The 25,804-nt window shown below is 41.1% G+C and overlaps 1 protein-coding gene across 1 annotated transcript; it reads left to right on the top strand.

The window, feature by feature from the left end:
- Positions 1-2,863: 2,863 nt before the first annotated feature.
- On the top strand, positions 2,864-13,057 carry PPP1R17 (protein phosphatase 1 regulatory subunit 17; the record flags this gene model as incomplete). Its single annotated transcript, XM_084213800.1, has 4 exons — positions 2,864-2,945; positions 5,971-6,120; positions 7,903-8,064; positions 12,978-13,057. The coding sequence occupies 4 exons, from the start codon at positions 2,864-2,866 to the stop codon at positions 13,055-13,057; spliced, it is 474 nt and encodes a 157-aa protein (XP_084069926.1).
- Between the last annotated feature and the right edge of the window lie 12,747 nt (positions 13,058-25,804).

Genomic DNA, 25,804 nt, shown 5'->3' with positions numbered 1-25,804 from the left:
TATAAGCTATTTCCATTAAATATCATTTGCTACCAATTTTACATTTAAATTTTGCTATCTATCCCCAGCCTTTCTTGCCTCAAGATGTTAAAAACAAAAATGTCCTTAGTGTCCGAAATAATGTCCCTGATTTTACCAAAAACCTTGTAAACAGAGCACTCTTCCAAAAAGAATATTTTACCTACAGTCATAATATTTAGCCAGCATGCCCTAATCAAATCCAATAAAATCAAATGGCATCAAAAGAGTAAAACTCCCCCAAATCATAACATGTAGTGCAAGCCTTCATATGGACAGATAAGTTTTGCATTAAATAAAATTGTCTGCTTTATTTTAAACCACAGCTATAGCTTACTTATACAGTGAATAAACAGAGCAACCATTCAAGGTGCCTTCAAATATTTCTTTCTCTAGAGTCTTCCTAAGTGAAGGATTTTTCTTGTAGTGAAGGCAAATGAGCCTTCAGGCAGTATAACACTTTAGTTCTGATGGGAGGCTGGACTGAGACATTTCTATAGTGAACATTTGGAGTTGAAGTCTCTCATTAAGGCTTGATTCAGTAAGATCTTAATAATTTGTAGAATATTACAAATTTTTGTAAATTTTAAATAGTGAAACATAAGGGAGTTAGTCCCATGTGTACAGTATCAGTCATCATCAACTTTTGATGTTGACATGAGTTGAGTCAAAGTTGATGCTGCCAGTCAGTTGTGGCAGGACATCTATCCCACCCTCCTCTCTACCACTGACAGTTGGTCTATAAAGAGATAATCTAGGGGCTGAAAGGCCCAGCAAGAGGTCATCCTTGGCACCAAAAGTGCTGAGACCTCAGCTAGGAATCACCATCTTAGTCTAGAGAGCAGATGTGGGAAGAGATAAAGGAAATATTTTTGACTGAGAGACACTGTTTTACAAACTGTAAAAGACATATTAGTTATCACAGAGGTAGAAGCCTTCTGCACACACACTCTGAAAGTGTGGGAGATTTCTCCCTGGACTGTGGACACAAATCCATTGTTACTTCCCTGAAGATTGAGGGAAGGATCTTAATGTGTGCCCCATCACCAACTGGATGGTAAGACACATTGAATCCTAAGTTATATTATTTCTTTGCTAGCTGTAACATTAATAGGTACCTTTAACCTCACTCTGTATATGTCTACAAGTAGTCTTTTTTCTTTTCTCTTTATTCCTGTGTAGTATTACTTTAAGTCTTATGTCTGTTAGTTTTCTGTCTATTAAATAAATAATTCATTCTATAATAGACGAAATCAGCCTATATTAAGAACTTGTGAATGCAAGTGAGCTTTGGAGTGCTGGCTACCTCAATAAAGCTATTGCCTACTGCCAGAGGCCTGGGCAAAAGGCAAGGGATTATCTAAATCACCACATACAATCATAACAGCAGTTACTCCATTTATTTGTAAGTCAGTGTCATTTAAGACGTGTTCCATCGACTGAAGAACTACATCAGTGCAACCTTTCCTACCTTCTTTTGCAAACATTTTGTTCAAGGGTTAATTGTTCATTACATAGGTGCAAGTTGAATCATGGAAATGAGACTAACTCCCCTACTGATCTATTTCTTGTCAGCAAACAACCATTGTAATTTACAGAGAAATAATAAGATATTTTCTTTTCATCCAGCAAGATAAAACCAAACTCCCACACTTAATCTCCTATTTTCCCATCCTCCTTTTCACTGTTATTCTGCAGCTGCCTCTTTTCTTACTTTTCTCTTTTATTTGCCTTTTCTTCTCTACTTCCCCTTCCTCTTTTTTTTCCCTCAATTACTTCTTTCATCTTCCATTCATATTGTCTCCAATTTTTTTCTTTTCCTCATTGCCTTTCTCCTCCTTACAAGGAAGTCACAGTCTGCTCTTATTCCCTGAAAATGGAGGAGGGAGGTTGTGAATAAAAAACTACCACAGCTGTTGCTGGATCAAAGCAGATACCGAGATCACTTGGACTGCACCTTCATGTTGAAGGTTGTTTCCCTTTAACATTGCCTTTGTCATTCTGATGAGTTTCTGGTAAGCAACAATAGAAATGACCAGCAGTGAAAAATGATCTAATTTTCTTCTTTCTATGGTGGCATCTGTAGCAGCCCCAGGATCAAGTCTCAGCTTGCAAGGTGCTGGGGAAGCTCAGGTAGGAGGATGGGTGAGGATGGGCTTCTACATCCACAGCAGCTATAAGTAAAGGGAGACAAAATAGCCCAAACAGCAATCCAGTGAGACTTACAGAGCATGGATATTTAAATAGTTACTTGAAATGGGTTCCCACGGTCTTACCAAAGTGATGAGTAAGTTTACTTCATGATGGCTTTGGGATCTGTGAGCACTGGCCATCTTTCTGAGGCAGCACTTTACACCTGATTTTTCTGGGGTATGTAAGGTCTCTTAGTGGAGCTGGATTTAAAAGACCAAGTCAACAGAATTCATGATTAAAGTTCATTCATATAATAAATACCAAATATGATCCTTTGTTTACTGTTGAGAAAAAGTGGAGAAGAAAACAAAAACAAAACATCCTATTCCTTAGCATTTACTTTGTGTATGAGATAGTGCTTTCTGTATGCTCAAAAAAAAATGTATGTTTTTCTGTAGAGTCAATCTGTGCTAGTGTGGGTTGCTTAGAGCAAGGGAGGTGAAAAAACAGGTTACTCTGTGTGTAACCAAGGCAGTGAATTGCAGCATGTGTGAGTAAAAAATCAGGTCAGCATACTGCTGGAAGACAAGAACTCCTCATCAGTTATTAGGTAACACCAGTATGTCTGTTTTATATCCTGCTGCTGAACTTCTTTTAAATTTTTTTCTTTATGTGGTGTAATATCTTCATAGGAGGAGAAAAGGCTGTTTCAATGATGTCAACAGAATGTGTTCAGCCACTTGATATCCCAGATGACAGACTGGACAAGCAAGATCCACAGTGTAACCATTTAGGTAAATATTATTTGATGATGTCATTGCTCTAATGAGGGGTATTGTCTTCACATCATAAAGTCCAGTGATTCAACTAACCCCCCATGAAAACAGGTAGATTACACCTTCTGCTGACACTTCTAGTGCCAGGTGGAAAGACAAAGAGCACTTTTCCTGCATATAAATATCAGCTGAAATTCTAGAGTAAAGTTAATTAAAGAGGAGAAAGGAAAAAGAGTCATTGATCTTTTCCCTGGTAGAGCAGTTTCTTCATTTATACCACAGTAAATTGAAAGTTAGGATACAGCTGAGCTTTCCCTGAATATATCTTCCATATGCAATTTGAGTAAAAGATTTCAAGCATTCCATTTTCCATCACTGAGACAGCTTTCTAAAAATGTTTTCTGTGTTGGGAAGTTTTTTTCTTTTCACAAATGGAAGGGACTGTTGGGAGATGTTCCTTGAGCTTTTATTGCCGCATCAGTCTCATTTCATGGTTGAGACAATAGAAAGATGGCAGAAGCTCTGCCAGCAATGTACTGCCAGCAACAGCCAAAGACATCTTTGTTACAGAGCATTTAAAATACTTTCTAGCCAATAGTGTATTGCTAAAGCTTACAGACAATTGTTTTAGCCAATTACTAAAAGTACACATACATCTGCTTCATGCAATGCTTGCTTGTCTCCTTTCTATTAACAATACACAATACACCATTATTAAGCTTAAAAGTGTCTACTATCTTGGTAAGCATAATTTTCTGCAGTCTTAAGGTCTATCTTAGCCAAGCCTAAAACTCAAGCTATTGTTTAAAGTCCTTGCTTGCTGTACTATTGTAACTTTTTCTACCTTCAGACTTTGTAGCTGTGGCTAAGTCGCTAAGTTTCTCTGCTCTTTCTAAGGCCTACTTTTCCAGCTTTCTGAAAATCATCTTTCCTTCGCTATTTCCCACAGTTTTCTCCTTCATAATCAGTTTCCTTTCTTGAAGCTACTTCATACAGCTTTTACAATGAGCATACTAGGGTTGTCACTGCTCTGTCACACTCTGGAATACCAGATTTCATGCTTGACAGATAAGCTTTTTGCATATTCATGGTCTTTGCCTCTGCTAATAGTGCTAAGAGTGATTTCACTCTTATCTTACAAAATTGTCCTGAAGATTTAGCAACCCGAAAAGAAAAATCTGTTTGCTTGTTGTTACCTTTGTGACAACAATAATGAAAGACAAATGCAATTTCATTTCCTTGTAAAAAAAAAGTCTCACCACAGGTTTTATACATTTTGTTTATTAGTACTGCAAGGAAGGTATCCTAGTTCTGTCTCTGCTACAAGGCATTTCTAGCCACAGACACTGTTTTTACCACTGCTGGTGTACCATAGTTGGTCCATAAAATTGCTTATTTAAATACATACAGAATGAGTTTCATTATATTGTTGGAAAACAGAGGCAGTGGGAGGGTAAATTAGCTCATTAGGGCTATGAAGAAAGCCTGTGAAGGCCAGAAAAAAACCCCACATCTCCAGGGACTTAACCCAGAGGCCATCCTTCCCACATCTACCTGCAGGCTCACAGACATAGCAGCTGCCTTAAGTAGTGTGAAAGACCCTGCAATGAAGTTATGCTTGCATGCAAGTCTGCAGTCAGAGGCTGGGTAGCGATGTGGAGAGCCCAGCTGAAGGCAAACAAGCTGCTTTTAAGAATTCAAAACATTGGTTTCTGTGATGATACTAATTAGAGGTTCACAAATTAGTGGTTAAAATGCTTAGAGAATCATCGTCAAGGTTATCAGCAAAAAGCAAGATTTAATATGAATTCATGAGAATGCAGCTTTAAGAGAGTTAAGTGGCAAAGTTCATTACTTACTATGTAGACAAAGCATACATAAGTAAATAGGATTAGAAGCAACTTGGAATGATTTACATGAAGACTGGGGATGCATGAGGGTAAGGGTGCAGAGGATATGGATGTAAGAAAAGAGTGCAAAATCACTTAATCATGGACTAATTTAATATTTTTTAAAAATAATTCAATAGGATTTGCTACAATTATAACAGTGAGTTAATTATATACTCAAAAACATTCATACCATAATCTATTCACTTGCATGAACCCATGAAAAAAGATGTATACATCTATATGAACTAGTGTAAAGGCACCTATCAAAAATTCCTGTCAGGCTCAGTGCAGTACTCATATCAAATCCCTTAGTGTTTCTCAACCAGCATGGGCTGCACCTCAAGGAGTATGTATGTGTGGGGGTGGTATCTGCCTTGTTATCAGCAACAATCTATTAAGTATTGCAAACTTGCAGGTTTGCAAGCTCCAAGAGGCATCCTACTCAGAGGCCCACTGTGTTCAAGGAGAGCTCAAACAGCTCTCCTTGCTGCTACACTGCTATTTGTAGCATCACAAGATGATCTTTCCCAAAAATTCCAGTAAAAATAGTACTATCACACTCAGGCTATGATTCATTTTTTCAAAAAGTCTCTTAACAATGGTGACATTTCAGTTGGGTAAACAGGATTGTTTTAAAGAAAAACCAAAATTCCAGTGTCATGTTATGTAAATAAAAAGCAAATACCAATTGCTTATTAGCTCTGGAAATGAAGTTAACTCTTGAAGGGGACAACTGACTGGCTCATTTTACAAATAGCTCAGACTGAGTCTATATATGTAAAACTTCCCTTCACAAAACTGGCCTTGTAACTCTTGAAGAAACAATCCACACAGTTACCACTGGATGAAACAGGGGTGGCAATGGAAGCTCTGCACACGATGCAGCCTCTCCTTTGACATGTAAACACACAAGCTGCCCACAACTCTCTCTCTTTGTTTTATGTCTGCTGCCAACAACCCAGCTGGACTACCTAAGTCACTTGACTCCCATGTAGTATGGCACAGAGCTCTCTTTTTTTTACTTTCTAAATATTAAGATATTTTTCTTCCTGGGCGCTTGGATTAAAGCACTATTATCAAAGTAATTCTTTTCACCATCTGTTTTTTTATCTCCCCTAAGTTTTAATTTCTATTCTATTTTTTCCCTGCAGAAGATCTTTCAGAGCAGCTGATTAAGAGCTGTGACCTCAAAAATAAACTAAGAAAAGGTAAAACTCTCACAGCCTCCCAGAAGCAACAGGAGCAAAATAAGCCAAAGAGAAAAGATACACCTGCTTTGCATACTCCACCACCTCTAACAGGTGAGAAGTAAATCTCTTGACTTTGAAATCCCAATTCATGACTGAGGACAGGAGCAGGGTGAAAGTCCATGGAATGTTCAAACAGTTATGTCCCCTTGGATGCAGACAGGAACACAGCTTCCTGCATGTACATCTGGGAAGGTAGGTGAGCAGAAAGTCTGACTTTCTCAAATATATTCCATGTTAGTTGAAGGGTTTGTTCTCACTTCTGGGAATACCAAGGTTGATAGGTTTATGCTCTGAAAAACATGCTTCTGTGGATCTCATAGCCTTGCTGATAAATGTTATGTTTATGTGTGAAATTATGTGTATTTATTGGCAGCTGCTGAGCCATACTACATGTCCCAATTGGATATGGTCTAAAATCAAAAAAAAAGGATCAAGTCCTGCCCCTGCACTTTCCTATGAAACTTGCATCCAGTGCACAGCAGGAAGCTGGGGCTGACACTGGGAATAGACCAGTCAAGCACACAAGCCACCTGCAGGATGGTCCTCCTAGAAATCACAGGGATCATGTGTTTATGGGGACTCTGGCAAAGGGTAGGTGTTTCAGGAAGCCAGAAAACATCACAGCAATGAAGGGGCTTCTTGTGGAATGCTCCCTACTGTGGCACAAATACAGATATTTGAGACCCAAATGCCACTAACCTGGAGAAAGCAGGACTGCTACTGAAATCCAATGATCCAAGAACAGCAGTGGGAATAAATGTTTGTCACTCTCAGCTAACAAGCACTCAGTGTTATAATTTCCAGCAAGAGAGCTATGCTGTTATATTATTGAATTCTTCTTCGCATGCTGCACATACATGGAGGAGTTAGCCAGTAACTACTTGTATGCTTCTCTGTGTATCTGCAACAATTCACCAAGTCCAAAACAAGCAACTGGGATTTTCCAGTATTTGTAATCCAGATATTTGATTCTGTTCAGTTTTCACATGTGCCTTCCATCAGCAATTCTCTCTTAGGAAGAGCAGCTCAGAGACTGGAGAGCTGTTTTCTTCCTGCAATTGTCATATCATAAAGAAAAGACTCTTTCACTAGTTAAAACAGCCACTTCTGCGTGGTCATATTGTTCCCAACTAACCTCTTGAGCATCTGTGTGATTAAGTTACTGTGGTAAGATATCTAAAGTTCTGGAATAAGAGATTACACTCATCTGTTGTTGTATTGCACTAAATAGTTTATATAGTTATTGTTTTGCACTGGGTATATTAGGTCATGTGGATGGATTTTCCCCCCTCCCCCATCACATGGTCTCTCCCTCACCCCCCCTGTTATACACACCTGGTGGTCTGTCCCATGGTTACCTGTTCCCTCCCCCACGCCTTGGGTATCAAACTGCACTGCGAGGGTGCCACGCCCTCTTTTCTACCTGGGTGGTTGCTGTCACCAGAAGTGTCCTGTCCCAAGCCAATAAACAGGATACTCGTCCCCACGTGGAGAAGAGCGCTTCTTGTCTTTTACTTTTGTCTCTGCAAGTCCGTGTGGGCTAGAGTCTGAGCTAGCCGGATTTGGACTCATATAAAGCCCACGGATCACTGCAATCTGTCCCACAATTTTTAGTGCATTATATATAATCAGAAGCCAGCTGTCCTGATAGCATCATTTTCTAGAGCCTATGGGAAATAATTAATTTGAAAGAAATGTAACGTAGATACAGCATGCAGCAGATCATGCAGTTGTGCCACTATACTTCAGAGTAGTCTTAGGGAGAGCTACACAGGTGGAAGTTTCTTCAATGTAAACAGCCTAAGTAGCATTTTCTTTATTACTTGATTACAGGCATAGTTTCAGACTCATCTGAAAATCTGCTGAAAAGGTATGGTATCCCAGAGAAGTCACAGAGAGAGAGAGTCACTCCAATGTCTCAAATCACTGAACTGGAGCAGAAAAAGCCCAGAAGAAAAGATACACCTGCAATACCCATCCCACCTTTGATAATAGGTAAGAAACTTAGGTAAAGACCCTCCTAAGAGGGAGCAAAAAGTAGCTAGTGTCAGAGATATACTTAGAAGGCTGAAAGGAGGTTGCCCTCTGCTCAGTATACTTAGCAGTTCTTGAACTAGACCTATTTGGTCTAAGTATATCATAATAGTGGGGTGAAAATGAAAAGTCTAATACATATCCCATGTTCCAGCTCCAGGGATAGAAAGAACAGGTAGAAAGAAAAGACATCTGGTCACTTGATTATCTCTTGCAAACTGCAATCCTACTTTTCTGAAAAGCCAACTACTTCCCTGCTTTTCAAACTACTTCCCCTCTTCAATCTGCAGTCCCTGACATGCACTGATGAAGCCAAGTGGTGATGAATTTCTCATTAGCAGCACCTTAAAGATAATTCTGTGCTTCTGGAATGACATGTAGTAGACACCACATTACATGCCAAGGGAAGGGAAGGGAAACCTTACCATGGATCATTTGAACAGAGCTAACCTGCTTTTTGGGTAAACTCAGGAGTAAGAGTTCAGGAACGTATGCTAAATAAAGCTGCACCGTGCTTTATGAACATATTCCCCCTCCTATTTAAATTAAGAAGTGATGAAGGAGAAGTGTATTTATGTCATTCTACAGTATATTAAAGTACATAAAGTATATTTAAAAGTACATAAAGTATATTTATGTAATTACCTAGTTAGAGCATACAAACCGGCCTTTTCAGAGCAGATACTAGAGACAGTTTAAATGTACAACCCAAAGAGAGGTCCCCGGCTCTAAGAGGGACCCATATTAATAGTGTGTCTGATGTTTACCACAATCAATAGCAAGATCATTACCAACAAATCACTTTGCTAACTGATGAACTCCAGAGGTTCCCAGTAGAGTTCAGGATTCAAAGCTCAGAGGGATGACGTCCAGAGATACATATTATAAACTTTCCACGAATCACCAGCAATTTCAAGGACAAATCAGCATTTTAATGCAAAACAATGGAAAGGGAATACAAACAGGAAGTCAAAATGGTAGTGATTTGTATAACACTGGGAAAATATTTTTTTCTTTGATACGATGCCTCCAATCACTTGTGAAGAAAATGTGCTTTACTGAATGCAGTTTGGAAGTTCTGGGTTTCAAGGAGTGAGAAGCATGTTTGATTTGGGAAACATTTGTAAGTTAGTCTTTCTCTGTTTGCTTGTTTTGAAAAGTAACTTAGCCTCCCTACCTCTGTCTTCCTAGTTGTGTCTGTTATGAAATGCAACTCATCCTGCAGGTCTATTTTAAGGATTGTTAGGTTGTTCTGTTAATATCTGCCAAGGGATCTGGCTAAAAAAAACAGAGGGTAAATATACAATGTAGCCATAATTTCCCAACAGAACTTGCAAGTACTTGCAATTTTTAGGTACACTCTAGAACCACAATGGCTCACAGAAACAAAAGTGTTTCTGTTAGAAAGCTAAAAACTAGACCGAAAAAGTTGTCTTAAATCATCTATTTGTCAGGTGCCACTTAGATTTAAGCCATACCTCTCGGGCCACAAGTCAGAGAAACAAGATAGCACATGTCTACAGACTGCCTAGGGACAGCGCCTGCAGCTGAGTTGAGAGAGGGAAGACCTGCATGGTTAAACTTCCATTCTTCTCACCCAGACATTTTCAATGTGGGTGTAGTATTTTTCTAAAGGAGCCACCTTAACTGGTTTTCTAGGCTATGAGAGAGAATGAGGACTTGAAACTAATTTTACAAGTTATCTCTCATTTGATTAGGAAACCTCAGTCACATTTCAGTGCATTCCTATATTTACACATGTATTTACATTCTAACTCAAACCCACAGGCCTGAAGACCATTAATTTAGTTAATGGACTTTATAATGCTAAGTGGGGATGGCAACAGATTGTTCCAGAGCTGACTACATGCTTGGATCAGATTCAAGCCATTTACTGTCAAGTGATACGGAAAAAATGACCATTCGAAATCTGACTATATTTTGTCTTCTGGTCTAGTTCCTTCAGAAAGACAAGGTGTTGGCTGACTGAAGGAGAGCTTCCTACTGAAGGAGACATCTGCTCATGACTCATTTTTATGGACATGTCATAACATTAACTGTGCCACTTCAGTAGAAGTTTGAATGCTGAGAACATTTAGAAGCCTGACCCTTGTAGAGGAGATTTCACATAACTAACTTAGTAGGTCCCTTTTTTTAACTGCATTTCCCAATTGGATTGGGTGCTCCTGAGGTGTAAAACTGATTCTGCTTCTCATCTGGACCACATGCCACCCAGTAGATACATTAATTTTCTTCATTTTACATGGTACATTTGACTTGCTTTTATTTGTGACAGAAAATCTCTCAGACCAACTGAAAGGGAGAGGGACTGTCCTAGGAGTGCTGGTCAAAGCAAAGAGAGATAACACATCTGCCATTTTAGCTGCATTTACAAAAAAGTATTTGTATGGACAGCTGTTCAAGAGAATACTCTATTAAATAGAGTATTAAATATATACTCTTTTACTAGAATTAAGTGGAGTTTCTTGAATGGGTATCTAGAAATGGTTTGCAGGGGATCTGAAGGAGAAATATTAGAAATGGTGGCAGTCCTCATTAGCAGGTCACAAGAGATACTGATGCCTTAAGATTTTAGTTATTAGTTTTTCAAATCCTACACTGCATTAGTGCATAGCTCTAAACTGCATATAAAGTGTAGTTAACTGTCTTCACATTTTAGTTAGACAAAAGAATCCCTCTGGGCCTGTGATCCAAGGACACACCACAGCCTCAGGCCCTGAAAAGTATAAACAAAAGTGAATTGGGGAGGAGTGAGCTGAGGGAATATGGTTTCATTACCAGAAGCTGTAATTGGAGAATTAACCCCTGATATGCAAACAGGCAAAACTTCTATCTGCCTGAAAAACCTGTGACTGTTGTCCATCTTGGGTGTAGCTTCTGCAAGGCTTTTACACTGCCCAAGGTGTAGCTATCAAAGGCTTTTAAAAAATACCCACTTTATTCTCTTAACTCTGTCTAGCCTCTGTTCTAGGTAGCCACTCCAAGGCATCAATACCACGTAGCACTGAGTGCTGCTTACTTCAGCAAGACTAATGAGAAGGAGACAGGACAGAAACGTTTGTCTATATTTACTTAGCTCACATAGTTCTGCTGGGTCTTCTCAGGTCTCCAAGTCTATAATTCAGGTTCTGTTTTGCACAGCAGTTCCATAAAAGCCTAGTTTCTTTGGTGTGTTAGCAGATGGAATAAATCTGAAAGTAAATAAGTAGCAAATATTGGGCCAGCCTTCAACCAAAGGCTTTTCATAGCAAATCATGGAGTCATCACTGGTGAACTTCAACCGGCAGAATGATGTATGTTGGATGTATCTTGAAAATTAAATATGCATCCTTAGAATAAGAAGGGAATAGAATTCAGGCATTTAAATACATAGGTTATTTTGCCTGATACAGGCTCCAGTCTGCCACAGGCAGTTAATCACTTGAAAACAGATCCAGAATACAGGATCTGAAAAGCTCTGTACAGAGAGGCAGCATCTCAGCAGGCTGCTTTGATTCCATGCCAAGTGTTCAAAGGCGGCTTCAACAGTAGGCAACAAAGAGTCATTGGAGGTATAACTGAAAACAACTGAAAATTGCATTAGTTTCTGTCATTCTCTCAATAGAAAATGCACATAGATTGAATTTCATCACGCATTTGAAGGTACATTTTAAGCACATATTAGTTATGTTCTCCCTGTCCCTCATGGCCCATTGAAAACCAAAAAAAAAAAAAACCCCACTCCACTTAGCAGTACACACAACCCAAACTCCACAGGTGTCAGGAAAAGAAAACCTTGTCTATCATTGCCTAGGTTGCCTATAGGGACCTGTGTCTGTGTGAGGAATATTTACATCCATCTCCATAAAATGGCATCATTCTTTGCAGATAAAAACAAGAGTTACTTAATTGCTGCTTGAACAAATGAAGTCCCTTGTGTTTCAAATTAACTGAAAGGCATAAATGAATGTTATTAATTTATGCCTTTCAGTTTATCTCATAATGCTGCTGAAACCAGCTAGTTCACAAGAACTGCATATAAGTGAAGCAGGAGCTAACTTAAATGAAGGGAAGTATAGGTAAACATTTTGTAGCTAATGCATTGTTCTCATGTCACTCTTTACTTATTTTTTAATGAGGAAAGCAGTTACAATATTTGTTATACCTTGATATTATATAAAAGCCTCCAGATCCTCAAAGGACAGACTTACTGGTTTAACAGAGAATAAGAGAGAGACACAGAGAAAGGAGAAGTGACAGATTTGTGGGAGGTATGATCTACAATCCAAGTCTATTTTCACATTGTTCTTCATTCAGTAGCTTTTGCAATTTATTGATGCTATATCATTTCAGTGGAGATGGCACTTGTCATGTGGGTATTTAAACATGTCTCTTGTTTCATCTGCCCTTGCAAAATCTAAGTCATATGCTATTTACATAGAGAAAACATACATGTCCATAAAAGCTGTTTCTGTTACAAAGATTAATTACTGTATTTGTTTCATCATGCAAGCTCTTTCCCTTATTTAGCTACCCAAACCCTTCTAACAAACAGGTTCCCGAATGAAACTTCAGTCTCTTTTTACAGGTAGCAAAAATATACTGGATTTAAGAATGCTTAATAATTTTATCTAAAACTGCAGTGATTCAACTCTAGTTCAGTAAGTATTAAGAGATTGAAATGCCAAAAAGAAATGAGGGATAATTTGCATGATGTTGGAAAATGACATTAAAATCAAGAAATAAGAGAGAACTGAAAAATTCTCTTTTGCCTGATATTTTCTAGAAAGTAATATATTAAATCAACTCACTTTACCACCTTTTTTTAAATTTGTTGTTTGCTTGTTTGTTTTTTGTGTTCTTCTCTTTTTAAGGCACTAAGCTGTTTACAGAAGAAGAACAAACAGTGATTATGGAAGATGAAGAAAAGGATGGAGACACAATCCACACTTAGATTACAATGATATTTCAATAATCATGGGTCATTCAAAGTGGCAGCACATTAAAAAAGATCTTTCACCTTTATAAATAATTTTCTCAGTTGTGCACTTGAATTTAAACTACCATCAGGTGCTTATCTGCTTATCTGCATCTCATAATTCCCAGCAAGCATAATTCGACATGAATGGCAGAAATTTCAGTTACACAGGGTTTGAAGGATTTTTGTCAGTTTACTACAAGTGGCTTCCTAGCATTTTTGTCAATAAGGAATCCAACTCAGATCAGATCTAGTTTTGTGTAGTGTGGTGCTCATACAGTACCTGGCACTAGAAGTGCAGGTAGTAATCCAGAGTAGTAAAACATCAGCTAGTGATTCAAATTGGTTTTTTTGCCTGACACTTGACCTCATTTTTCCAGCTTTCCTTTCCTGGAATAACACTTACCACAGTGAAAATTCCCTTGTGCAGAGCTGATGGGATAGATGAAGAAGGTGAGAGGGCCAGGATTGAATTCTAGAGTCTCTGAAATGCAAAGCAAAAATTTCTTCTGCCTGTATCTGCTCAAGACTTGTGTCTGTAAGGAGGAAAAGATAAATTTACTTTAGAACTAAAATTACACCTAAGGGCTCTCAGTGTTGACAGATGCATCAAACAGGATGGAGGGCGGAGATCTCAGAGGAGAAACACTAGGGAAGCACAATACCTGCTGGTAATTGTCTCCACTGGCTTGGTGAAAGATAAAATTTCTGGATAGTTGATCCTTTTGCTCCAAATAATTTCTTTTCATATTTGTTTTTTAAAATTCAATCCTAGATAATAAGTTAGGAGAGGTTTTAAAGATTCAAAATCACAGTAGGAAGGTAAATATTGAGTAAAAGGAATAATGTTACTCAATGGCATGTGCTTACTGCAAGGTAGGAGAGCATCATGAGACTTTTTAAATGTTTACCTCAATGATTCAAACAAGAATTGTTTTCACAGCATTTGTTGAGAGATGAGTATTGGTAGAATATTTTACCCCAAAAAATATAGAACTGGACACTGTGTGCTTACCTTAATAACTCTGGGATAGATGGAGTAGCACTGCCAGCTGAACCCTTAGGTAACTAAGCAGAGAGGTTGAAGATTATCCAGGCTGGCAGACTGAATTTAGTTGCCTTTTTAAGTCACTTATACAGACAGTTGAGGACCATACTAGTTTGGACTCCATTTGCCACTGTGACTGACCCAACATCTTTCATGAGAATGCAATCCATTCACAAATATATGTGAATGTATACTCTCAAAACGTAATCAATGAGCTTACAATAAGTAATTGCATATTAAATTGCACAAGAGGTCCACTATATGATTAATGGGATACCTCTTACTTAGAAAGTGTACTTGCTTTTGTTCTAATAATCTATCAGTGAGATAATACTTAAAATATAAACAATCAATAGTTCAAGTAACGGCATTAATATAAGATCCACAGTAAAGTGTGAAAACGGATGGGCATGCCAGCCCTCTCCCTTGGAGACATATCCCTTGAAAGGGTTATGATAAGGGCTTCTCAAAGTCTCATGGACTGAGAAATCCTTTGTGGTCATGGTGAGTTCCCAGCATGCTTTGGAAGACCATGTAGATTTCTTGGGACTGATTGGTTTTTCCCTCATTGTACCCCCCTGCTTTTCCCCATAAAACCCCCAGTTTCTGCCTTGTTCAGGAGGGAGTTGCCGTCACTGGTGTCCTTCGCAGGGTGCTGGAATAAAGGCTACCTCTGTGGAACAACCACTCGGTGCTCCTGTCTCTTTGTCCCTGTGTTGGCCAAGGTACACCTTGCGAGGCAGAGCTGAAATCACTGCTAAGAGCTGAGCTGAGCTGGCTGCCCCTTGCTGAGGTTACCCAGCAGCTGAAGGACTGCCTAAGACTCCTAGAAAATTGTCTCTTGTGGGACCTCACTCTGGGAAGGTTGCGGCATCCAGATGGAGCCATCAGACCCCCAACCAACCACCTCTACAGTAAAGTATGTCAGAACAAGTACATGACAAGAAATACGTGTGACTCAGGTCTACCTTTACCAGTGAAGTTGGGGAATATTTTCAATTCATGTGTAGTGAGTTGACCTTGTCTAGATGCCAGATGTCCACCAGTCCACCAGGCTTCTCTATCACTCCCTTTTACAGCAGGACAGTGGAGAGAAAATAAGATGCAAAACAACTGTTAGGTAGAGATAAGACAGTTTACAAAAGCAAAGAACAAAAAAATAGAAAAGCAGAAGTTTACACATGCATAATCAAAAGGGAAAACAATTAATATCTACTTCCCATCAGCAAGCAATATTCAGCTATTTCCCAGGAAGCAGGATTTCAGCACACACTTCTGGAATGGTTGCTTCAGAAGGCAAAAGTGGTAACATAACAAATGTCCCCCATTCCGCCTCTCTCCCATAGCTTTTGTATTGGAGCTGATGTCATACAGTATGGAATATCCCTTTGGTTTATTTGGGTCAGCTATTTTGGCATAGTTGTGTCCCCTACCAGGATCTTGCTCACTTCCAGTCCCTTGATAGGAGGCATGGGAGAGAATGTTAGAGACAGTGCCAATGCTGTGCCAATGCTGCTCGGCAGTAGCAAAACCACTGGTGTGTCACCAGTACCTTTCTGGCTACCAATGCAAAGCACAGCACTTTGAGGGCTGCTAAGGGAAAATGAACTCTATTTCTGTCAGCCCCAATACAATTTCCACCCCTTATTCCCTACCGTTTGTGTCCTACTCAGATCCCACATAATTTATATATCTTCCAATTCTTCCATTATATTTGTCATTACTGGAGTCCCTTTTTACCCACACTTACAACTTAAACTACATCCTTAAACCATGTCTATACCAAATATACACTTTCATTAACTACTACCCCTGTCCTTTCACAGATTGATATTACTTTCCCTTTTCATGGGCTTTCTCCATCTCTCCAGATCCATGACTTGGGCTCCATTCAATCAGGATGGGTAGTCGAGACAGGAGAAGAAGCATACTTGACCTTTGGGCACCAAGACCGACCTGGCTTGAGTCCTTATTGCATGCTCCTTGCCCTTCACAAAATTAATTCTTCATCAGTTCAAGTCATTCCTTCTATTCTACTTCCTGCAACACATAATTTATGCCACAGATTATTTTTCCCACAGGGTTAAATTTCCTTGAGTCACACAGCAGGTCTCCCAACTCTTCCACACTCCCTACCAAATTCACCCTGATCCCTGGGCAAAAACAATCCCACAAATGGGTTTGCTTTTTCCCATGGAAGGAGAAGTCCACACCAACTTCCCCAGCCACCTCTCCATGTGTAGTAAGGGGACCTTATCTCCTCCCACAGCATGGAAAGCTTTTGTTTGGGCAGGAGAAGGGGGTCAGCAGACCCGCGGTTGTTAACCAGCTTAGGCTTCTGCTAAATTTGCATCCTAATGTTTCTATGCCCTTTTACCTTAACATCATTAACATAGTCTTCAGCAGTCCTTCTCTCAGTCTTTCCAGAGGCATATGAGTGATAAAGAATGTGATTTATTCTCTCAATGCCATGTTTCTTTGCTCGTGTTTACAAGATTATTTTGAAAATGAGTCCCATTGCCTGATTTATTGTCTCTGAGGTACCATGTCACCACAAAATGTATTTCTCAAGGCTAAGATAGTGTTTCGAGCAGTGGCATGTTTTATAGTTTATGTTTCCAGCCAGCTAGTTGTGGCCTCTACCATGGGGAGTGCATACCTCTTGCCTTGGCATGTTTGTGGCTGTGGTCCAGTGTAGTCAATTTGCCAAGCTTCACCATACTAGAAACCCAGCTACCACCCTCAATTCCAGGGAGATTTTACTCCTTGTCTTGCTTGATTGCAGCACATATTTCACATTTGTGAATACCTATGTGACGGCTTCCATAGTTAGGTCCACCCCTCGATCACAAGCCCACCTATATATTGCATCCCTTCCTAGATATCCTGATGTTTCATGGGCCCACTGGGATATAAATAGCTCAGTCTTTCTCTCCCAGTTTAGGTCCACCTGAGGTATTCCAGTTTTGGCAGCCTTACTGTGGTGGGTTCAGTGCTGGCCAAATGTCCATGTACCCTCTAGAATTATTTACTCATTTCCTGCTGTGAGATAGTATTGGAAGGAAGGCAAAGCAGGCTCAAAACTTTAAAAGGGTATAAAGAAAATTTTATTAACAGTAAAAGAAGGATAACAAGAATCAGAATAAAACCTTTAGAACACTTCTCCTCCCCTCACACCCTCTTTTCTTTCCCACTAACAACATACAGAAATAATTCAGTCAGTTTATCACCTCTAGAATATTCTTTCATCAGTTCACTCAGGGAGAAGACTCTCTCTTGTCATGCTATGGAGACTTCCCTACAAGAAAACAGTTCTCTCATGGCTTTTAATTTTCATGAATAGCAGCTGTCCAGGAATCTGCAATTGTGAAGTCCCTCCCATCTCTTGCAGCCTTCCCACAGCAGTGCTCATGAGCCATGTCAGGTTACTGGGTACTATTCTAAAGATGAGCTGTTCAAGAGCAAAGGTTCTCTTTATTTATCTCTGAGATCATCTTCAGCTCTGGGAATAGAGGTCTTCTTCTTCTTTCCCTGGGGCAAAGGGTCCTCATCACTCTCTCTCTGTTCAAACTTCTTATGGGATCACAGCTACTTCAACATCGGCTTGCTTTAGCACAGATGCCTTTGCTCATATCTACAGTTTGAACACTTCATCCTCTGTACTTTTCAAGGAGTTACAGGGAAAAAGAGTCTGATGTATCAATTATATCTACTCCATAGCCTGACAAGAGGATTTCAGCCCAGGACTGAGGCATCTCCTCAATCCCTCTGAGGTTTGGCTTCTTACTGATGTTCATGTCTCATGTTGTTCTCTCTGTATGTTTACTCTTTCTTTTTCTTTCCCTTGAGAGAGAAAATTGATGTTTGTAGGTTTCATCTGTGCACTAAAAGAGTTAATATCTCGCTCAGGGTCTGCAGATGGTTATGTGACCCAGGCCAGGCGGTGGGTGGCTGAAGCAGTTGCGATGATGGATCTTCAGGCTGCACTGGGGGAGAGTGTCAGGATCTGGGGGCCCGGCTAGAATGGCAGCAGCTGCTCTGGCCCCATGGTCTCTGGCCCCTGCTTTGTTAAATTTCAATTGCAGGCTGATGGCCTCCTCTCCCCCTGCCCAGTCTTTGTGGAGAAGCCTCAATGGTGGCAGAATCTTGCCTGAGCCAGCCTGGCCTGGGGCTTAGCAGAGCCAGCCTGGGCCTGGGCTGCTCCCGGGGCCTGGCAGACCCCCCAGTCTGGCCCAGCAGCAGAACTGGCCCAAGTCAGCAATTGCCTGCGCCACGGCTTGGCTTGGGCATCCTTTTACACCCTCCCCATCCCAGTGGCCAAACTGCACGGGCCCAGCACAGGCCGGTCTTCCCAGTAAGGGGAAGAAGGTGCAGGAGAGCAGGAAGTAAAGAGAGCTTCCTGGGGGTTTGTCTTAAAATGTGAATGTCACAGAGGTGTATCTAGCTTTTAATTGGCTTATTAACATGCCTATTCTCAAAGCTAGCCAGCAATTAGTGTTGCTAGGCACAGAGGAAGCTCTCAGCAGCTCCCCTCAGAAAAATTCACTTCCATGGGTGGCTCAAATGCAAAACCATCACACTTATCTATTAATACATTATTTTTATATTTTTCAGTGGTACGACTTTTGGGCATGTGAGCATTTACATGACATTCTTTCAGAGTCATGTTTTCTACCCATGCAGCAATGTCCTGCAACAATGCAGCAGCCCAGATGGGTCTACCCCTGCATCATCAATTGATCTTCTTCCACTGCTGCAGCTACCCCTGTACAGGGCATTAGCCACCATCCATGTTCAAGCCACTTTTCATGTTCACCAATCTCAACAGCTAGCAGGATGGCCTTCACTTCTGCAAATTGGCTCAACTCACCTTCCCCTCTAGCAGCATCAGTGACTCCTTGTGTGGGACTCTAGAGAGCAGCTTTCCACCTCTGATGATTTCCTATCAAACAGCAGGATCCATCAGTAAACAGGGCATAGACTCTTTCATTTTCTCATAGCTTGTTTTATGGTGGTGCTTCTTGAGCACAAGTCACCACTCAGGCAATGCTCAAAAAATCTCTGCCTTCTGGCCAGTCCATAATCTCTTCCAGTATTCCTGGGAAACTGGCTTTTCCCATTCAGGCTCGTTGTGCAATCAGTAATACCAACTGACTCCATGTAGTGCTGGTCATATTATATGTTGAAGGGGTATTTTCTTTGAACATCCAGCATAACAGGGGTAATCACAGTGCCAAAAGGAGACATATTTATGTTCCAAAAACTTTTGAGGTGGTTCAAACGTCCTCAAAGGCTGCTAATATCTCTTTTTCTATCAGAGTGTAGTGGGCTTCTGATTGTCTATAACCTCAGCTCTAAAACCTTGACCTTGGGTTTCTCTTGATGTTCTTTGGAAGAGGCTCCAGGTGAGACCATGCTTCCTAGCTGCAGTGTAGAGTGCATTTCACATGGCTGGTCCTGTCCAAACAGGCCCAAGAGCTACCACACAAGCTATTTCCTATCTGATCTGCTCAAAGGCCTGTTGATGCTCAAGGACCCACTTGACTTGGTTCTTCTTCCAGGTCACTTGATAGAGGGGGCTAACAAGTTCAATATAACCTGGAATGCGCATTCTCCATAACCCCACAAGGCCTAGACAAACCTGTATTTCCTCCTTGTTAGCTGGTGGAGACATAGTTGCTATATTATTAACCACATCCAAAGGCACATGATGGCATCCATCCTGCCATTTTATTCCCAAGTGCTGGATATCCTTTGCAGTTCCCTTTACTTTGTTTTATGGCACAACCAGCTTTCAGAAGGATTTGGATTATTTTCTTTCCTTTTTCAAAAACTTCTTCTGCTGTATTGCCCCACACAGTGGTATTATCAAGACATTGTGGGTGTTCTGGAGCTCCACCTTGTTCCAGTGCAGTCTGGATCAATCTAGGGCAAACAGTTGGGTAGAAATACTACCCAACTCGTGCAGTTGATTCCAGGTATACTGGACACCCCTCCAAGGGAAAGCAAACTGTGGTCTGCATTCTGCCGCCAGAGAGATTGAGAAAAATGCACTAGTGGTATCAATTGTGCCATACCATTTGGCTTTCTTTGACTCCAGGTCATATTGAAGTTCCAATATGTCCAGTACGTCAGCACTCAGGCAGTGTGACTTCATTCAGGCCATGATAGTCTACTATCAACCTCCATTCCCAATTAGACTTTTGCACTGGCCATATGTTAAAGGATGAGTGTGTCCTGCTGATCACTCCTTGGCTCTCCAGTAGACAAATTAGTTCATGGATGTGAATTATAGAATTTCTGTTGATGCAATATTGCCACTGCTGCCCTGTCCTGGTAGCAATTGACACTTGCTGGTCTTCAGCTTGAAGCAATCCAACAATGAAGGGCTCTTACAGGAAGTCAGGCATTGTGGATAACTGTTTGTTATTCTCTGCATTCACAGTAGCTACACTAAAAAGGCCATCAATACTCGTTGGGATCCTTGAAGTACCCTCTCCTCAGGCAGTCAATGTCAGGGATACAAGGGGCCTCTGGGTCAGTCACAAGGGAGTGTTTTTCCCACTTGTAGCCTGTTAAACTTACCTTAGCCTCAAATACAGACAGCTCCTGGTATTCCCCTCTCACTTCAAAGAGCCAGATGTGTTCCGCACTGTGTCTTGATGGCATCAGTGTGTACTAAAGCTTTATATGTCTGTGCATCTGATGTGCCAGGCCATTGAATCCACATAGTCTGGCCATCCCTTTCCTCTTCTGGGCCAAAGGCAGGGACTTCTATTTCTGTTCCTGGTCAGAGTATTCACCATTTGACCTTTGCAATGCCAGATCAGAAGGTCCCTCTTCAGGGTTAAAGGAAATTATTTTAGTTCTTTTATGTCTGGGAGATTGCTGATTGCCTTCTTGTCTCTCTGCAGCAGCTACACTGACAGTCTTCTTGGGTGACTTCTTAGCAGCTCTCTTCCCTCTCTGTTCATGGACACAAGCTTCTAGCTTAAAGGTAGATTCACCACCCCATTCCTCATATCGTCCCCCAGTCATGAAGAAAGAACCAGAGTTAGCTATCTGGCCTCCACCTGGGACTTCGCTTCTCTCTGACTGAGGCAGGACAGAACTGATCTCTTGGGCTGCCCCTAAAAGCTGGGCTGCTGGTTCATGGGTATGTGAAACTATGCAGAGTTTCTGCTGCATTTCAGACCAGGAGGATTCCATTTCTACAGCTGATGTATGCATTTACAGGTAATATTATGCTATGAAGCTGCTGGAATATGATGCAGGGGCTCTTTGAACCACCTTCCTCCACATGGCCATTGTGCAAGGGACAACCTCTGGATCTTTAGGGACCTTATCCTTTTTTAGATTTCTATAGATGACTTCCAGCACTGCTAATTCTCTCAGATACTGTATAACTTCTACTGCGGTCGTCCACTTTCCTGTGGAGTTTATTCCCTGTACAATTCCCTTCACTTTGTTTTATGGCAAGACCAGCTTTCAGAAGGATTTAGATTTTTTATTCTTTCCTTTTTCAAAAACTTCTTCTGCTGTATTGCCCAACACAATGATATCATCAAGACATTGCAGGTGTTCTGGAGCTCTACCCTGTTCCATAGCAAATAGTGGGGCTTCCATAAATGATCTTAAAAGATCTTCCTTAAATTAATATCTTGCCCTCACGCTTGAGAGGAGCTGTCCACAGAGGCTGAAATTTGCTCATTCTTTTCCAATTCCTCTTTCAACTTCCCGATCTCTAGCAAGGGATCCCAGCTGTTGGACTTCCTGTTCTTCTAACTGCTGACCGTTGGCTCCATCATCCCAGCATCGAAGAAATCTGCTCATCTGGCTGGTGACTGTAGTCTTTTCACAAGTCTCAAAGCTCTGATGAGGTCAGAGTAACTTGGGTTTTCTGTTTGATTTGCCTCACTCCTTTCAATTTCTGTGTTGAAGGACCTGCTGTTGAAGGATCTGCTTCTTCCATCAAAACTCTCCTCTCTTTTTTCTTCTTCTTCTTCCTCTTCTTCTTTTTCCTCCCTTCCTAATCAATGGTATGGGCCTGTTATTCACCTTGTCAATTTTTTTTTCACTACTGGGGTGATTACTTTAGTTACTGTGGTTTGAGTTCCTGTCTCAGTTGAAGTGTCCTCAAATGCAGTTTGGGTTGCTGCCATAACTACAGTCCTCTGAGAGTATGGAACTGTGGTTCAGTAGGCACAGGCCAGGTTCAGGGTGAGAAGCTGCTAGTGTTCATTGGGGTAGGCAAGACACCTTTTCATCAGTTGATGAGCCAGCTTGCCAGGGCTGATCATCTGTTCTGGTGTAAAGCCTCAAGTAATGGGAGGCGATAATTACCCTAGAAACTTGCCCAAATCCTTCCATGCACCCTGCCACCCAGAAGGTGAATGCCTCAGGCAGATTTCAATATCTCCTCACAAAATTTTTCTCTTACATCATGGATGGCACCAGATTCCATAAACTCCATAGCAAACCAGCAGTATTAGTTGGTATTATTAACAATATAAAATAACTTACATAAGTATGAGCAAAGACTGTGGAAGACTGCATTATAAAAGCATTCAAATCAGTCTCAGGCAGGGAGAAGGAGGTGTATTCCTTCATCGCCCACATAAGCTAGCTCCCCCAGCATAACAAGGTCGTCAGTGTAAAGGAAAAGCACATAGCCACTGTTAGTATTAACATGTTCTCAAACTCAAAAGAGAGAGATAAGCAATGCAGCTGACAAACTCCATGTCCCACAAAGAAGCTTGCTACTTGATAAATGCTCTTTATAAATATGTATATTTATATATTACTGATTTTGTCTCGCAGCACACATTAGATACCAAAAAGACTGTAGTGGGTTGACCTTGGCCACTTCCTGAGAAGCAGGATTTCAGCACACACTTCTGGAATGGTTGCTTCAGAAGGCAAAAGTGGTAACATAACAAATGTCCCCCGTTCCTCCTCTCTCCCATAGCTTTTGTATTGGAGCTGATGTCATACGGTATGGAATATCCCTTTGGTTTATTTGGATCAGCTATTTTGGCATAGTTGTGTCCCCTACCAGGATCTTGCTCACTCCCAGTCCCCTTCATAGGAGGCATGGGAGAGAACTGCTGGGCAGTAGCAAAACCACTGGTGTGTCACCAGTACCTTTCTGGCTACCAATGCAAAGCACAGCACTTTGAGGGCTGCTAAGGGAAAATGAACTCTATCCCTGCCAGACCCAATAAGCAAGTGAAGTGTGGAGTCCTGAAAAGATTCAAATTAATATCAGCAATAGATTAGCCATGAAATCCACATGTTTAGACATGAAGAGGCTTAACAACACAAAGCAGGAACACAGATAGAATGTGACTGACTTTACTGCTTTGAAAAGCATCTGTTTCCAAGCCTGCGAACTGCTGACACAGTTTATGGGAAATAAAATAAAATAAAATAAAATAAAATAAAATAAAATAAAATAAGAGCCTCCTTTAAGCCTAGCACTGTATATTGCTTGGTGAAGGGCAGTTACAGTCTGAGTGACATTTCTAATGGCACAGCAGCCTAATTTATCATCTCTGTATTGATGAAATTGTAGCCCAGACAGGAGAATGCTGCTGCTTCCTTTAAAAATTCACAGCCTGCCAATTCAGCATTTTCTCTTTTTTTTTCCACCCAGGACCATCATGAGCAATTGAAAGTAATTTTTCACTTGATCAATTAAGTAAATAGGAGGGTTTTTAATGTTCGTAGCAAGGAGTTGTAAGGTTCTGACAGTGAAAATAATGCCTCAAAAAGTGCTTCATCATTATCATTATTTCTTTGAACACTTGAATACTATGAGCAGCCCACCTTGAGGTCCATAAAAAGAAAGGCAAAACCTGTGCAAAACTAGGGAGGAGGAAGAGAATGACAGAAACTCTGGCCTTCGCCTTCCTGCCCCCCCCCCCCCCCCCCTGCCTCCACTGCTGCCATCCAAGGTTTTTCACAGCTGGGAAAAGAAAAACCTCCAAAAGATGAGACACCCCCAAGCCTTGGATGCCTCCAGCCTGGGGAAAACAGTAACCTACTGTGACACACACAACTTGTGGAAACCCTTCTCTGCTTCTGCATCCTCTGGTGTGAGCAACAAGAGTGGACCAAAGTCAGCTACAGGGACCACATGCTGCATCTACTTTTCAGAAAGTAAGTGACTGCATTCCAGATAAGCTGCTAACCCTCAATATTGGAAAAGCAGATAAGCTACTCCAAGTAGCAGAGACAAAAAAAAAAAAAAGGGGGCAAAAACTGCTTTGCCCACCACTCCCCTCAGTGGACAGGTAACAAGTGTGGTTGGTAAACTCTCCTATGCTTGCAAAGTAATTTTAGCTTTTTTCCAACTTTTCTCTACTTTCCCCTTTCTCTCTCTTTGCCTCTTTTACAGTTAATAAAGTGAAAATTATCAAATATTTTTTGGTACCAACATGTAAATTATTTTGTGTTTTAATTTTGTTTTGGGGAATATTTGAACCTGAAATGGTTTCCGCAACTCACAGGGGTGAAGTCTCCACCACAATTAAGTGGATTGTAACATTTAATCACAGGGCACAAATCCCTTAAAACTCGAGTGCTGATTCCAGAAAATCAATAAATTGCTAATTTTTCAGATTGATAATTTTTTGTGTTAGAGAAAAAAAGCAAGATACCCTTATGAGTCTTTTTCCTTCTTTTCCTTCCCCTTCCCCTTCCCCTTCCCCTTCCCCTTCCCCTTCCCCTTCCCCTTCCCCTTCCCCTTCCCCTTCCCCTTCCCCTTCCCCTTCCCCTTCCCCTTCCCCTTCCCCTTCCCCTTCCCCTTCCCCTTCCCCTTCCCCTTCCCCTTCCCCTTCCCCTTCCCCTTCCCCTTCCCCTTCCCCTTCCCCTTCCCCTTCCCCTTCCCTTCCCTTCCCTTCCCTTCCCTTCCCTTCCCTTCCCTTCCCTTCTTTGTAAAACATTGTAGCTGTTTGCTTTTTGATGAAATTAATGCAAGGTGCTCCTCAAAAGGGGAGTGTTAAGTGTTTGAAATAAGGTGTTCCGGAGGAGTGGGACACTGGAAAATAATTTAAACAAAGTGCACCTCAGGAATGATCACCCCTCTGTGTGTGTTTTTTATGAAACGTATAGAAGGTGTCTTTCTAGGGTGAAGGATTTGTTATAGATGTATGGTTAATTCATGCTATAATAAATATGTGTGTGTATAAAACATGACATGAATCCACCGCATGCCCTTGACCACTCCAGCTGGGAGCATAGTCCTATTTTTATTCAATCAGTTCCCGGACCACGCTAAAAATAATATCAAGTCCTTAGCTTAAGAATGAAGCTTTCCCGGGCCATGAATGTCGTCTTCCCTGAGATGATTCAGCCTTTCAGGAGAAACAATGCCGTGAACAGATTACATCAGTCATCCCGAAGCACCGGCACCACCCGAGTACATGTGAAAGACAGCTATACAGACATCGAGGCACGCCTTTTGCATCCATATGGACTCGGTTACACATATGAAGAAACACAAGGGACATCCTATTATTCAGGCCTCAAGGAAAATTGGGGATATAAGCAGACTGTATGAGACGGTTGGGGTGAACCTCCGGGGAGACGCTGGCACTCTGTCAGTCGGATCCAGGTTCACCCAGCGCCAAATTCTGGAATTGACGCTGTCTTGGCTGTGGCGGATTTTGTAT

The sequence above is a fragment of the Fringilla coelebs genome (genome assembly GCF_963513975.1).
Source record: "Fringilla coelebs genome assembly, chromosome: 1".
Lineage (NCBI taxonomy): Eukaryota > Metazoa > Chordata > Aves > Passeriformes > Fringillidae > Fringilla > Fringilla coelebs.
This window is presented reverse-complemented; position numbering and strand designations above follow the sequence as displayed.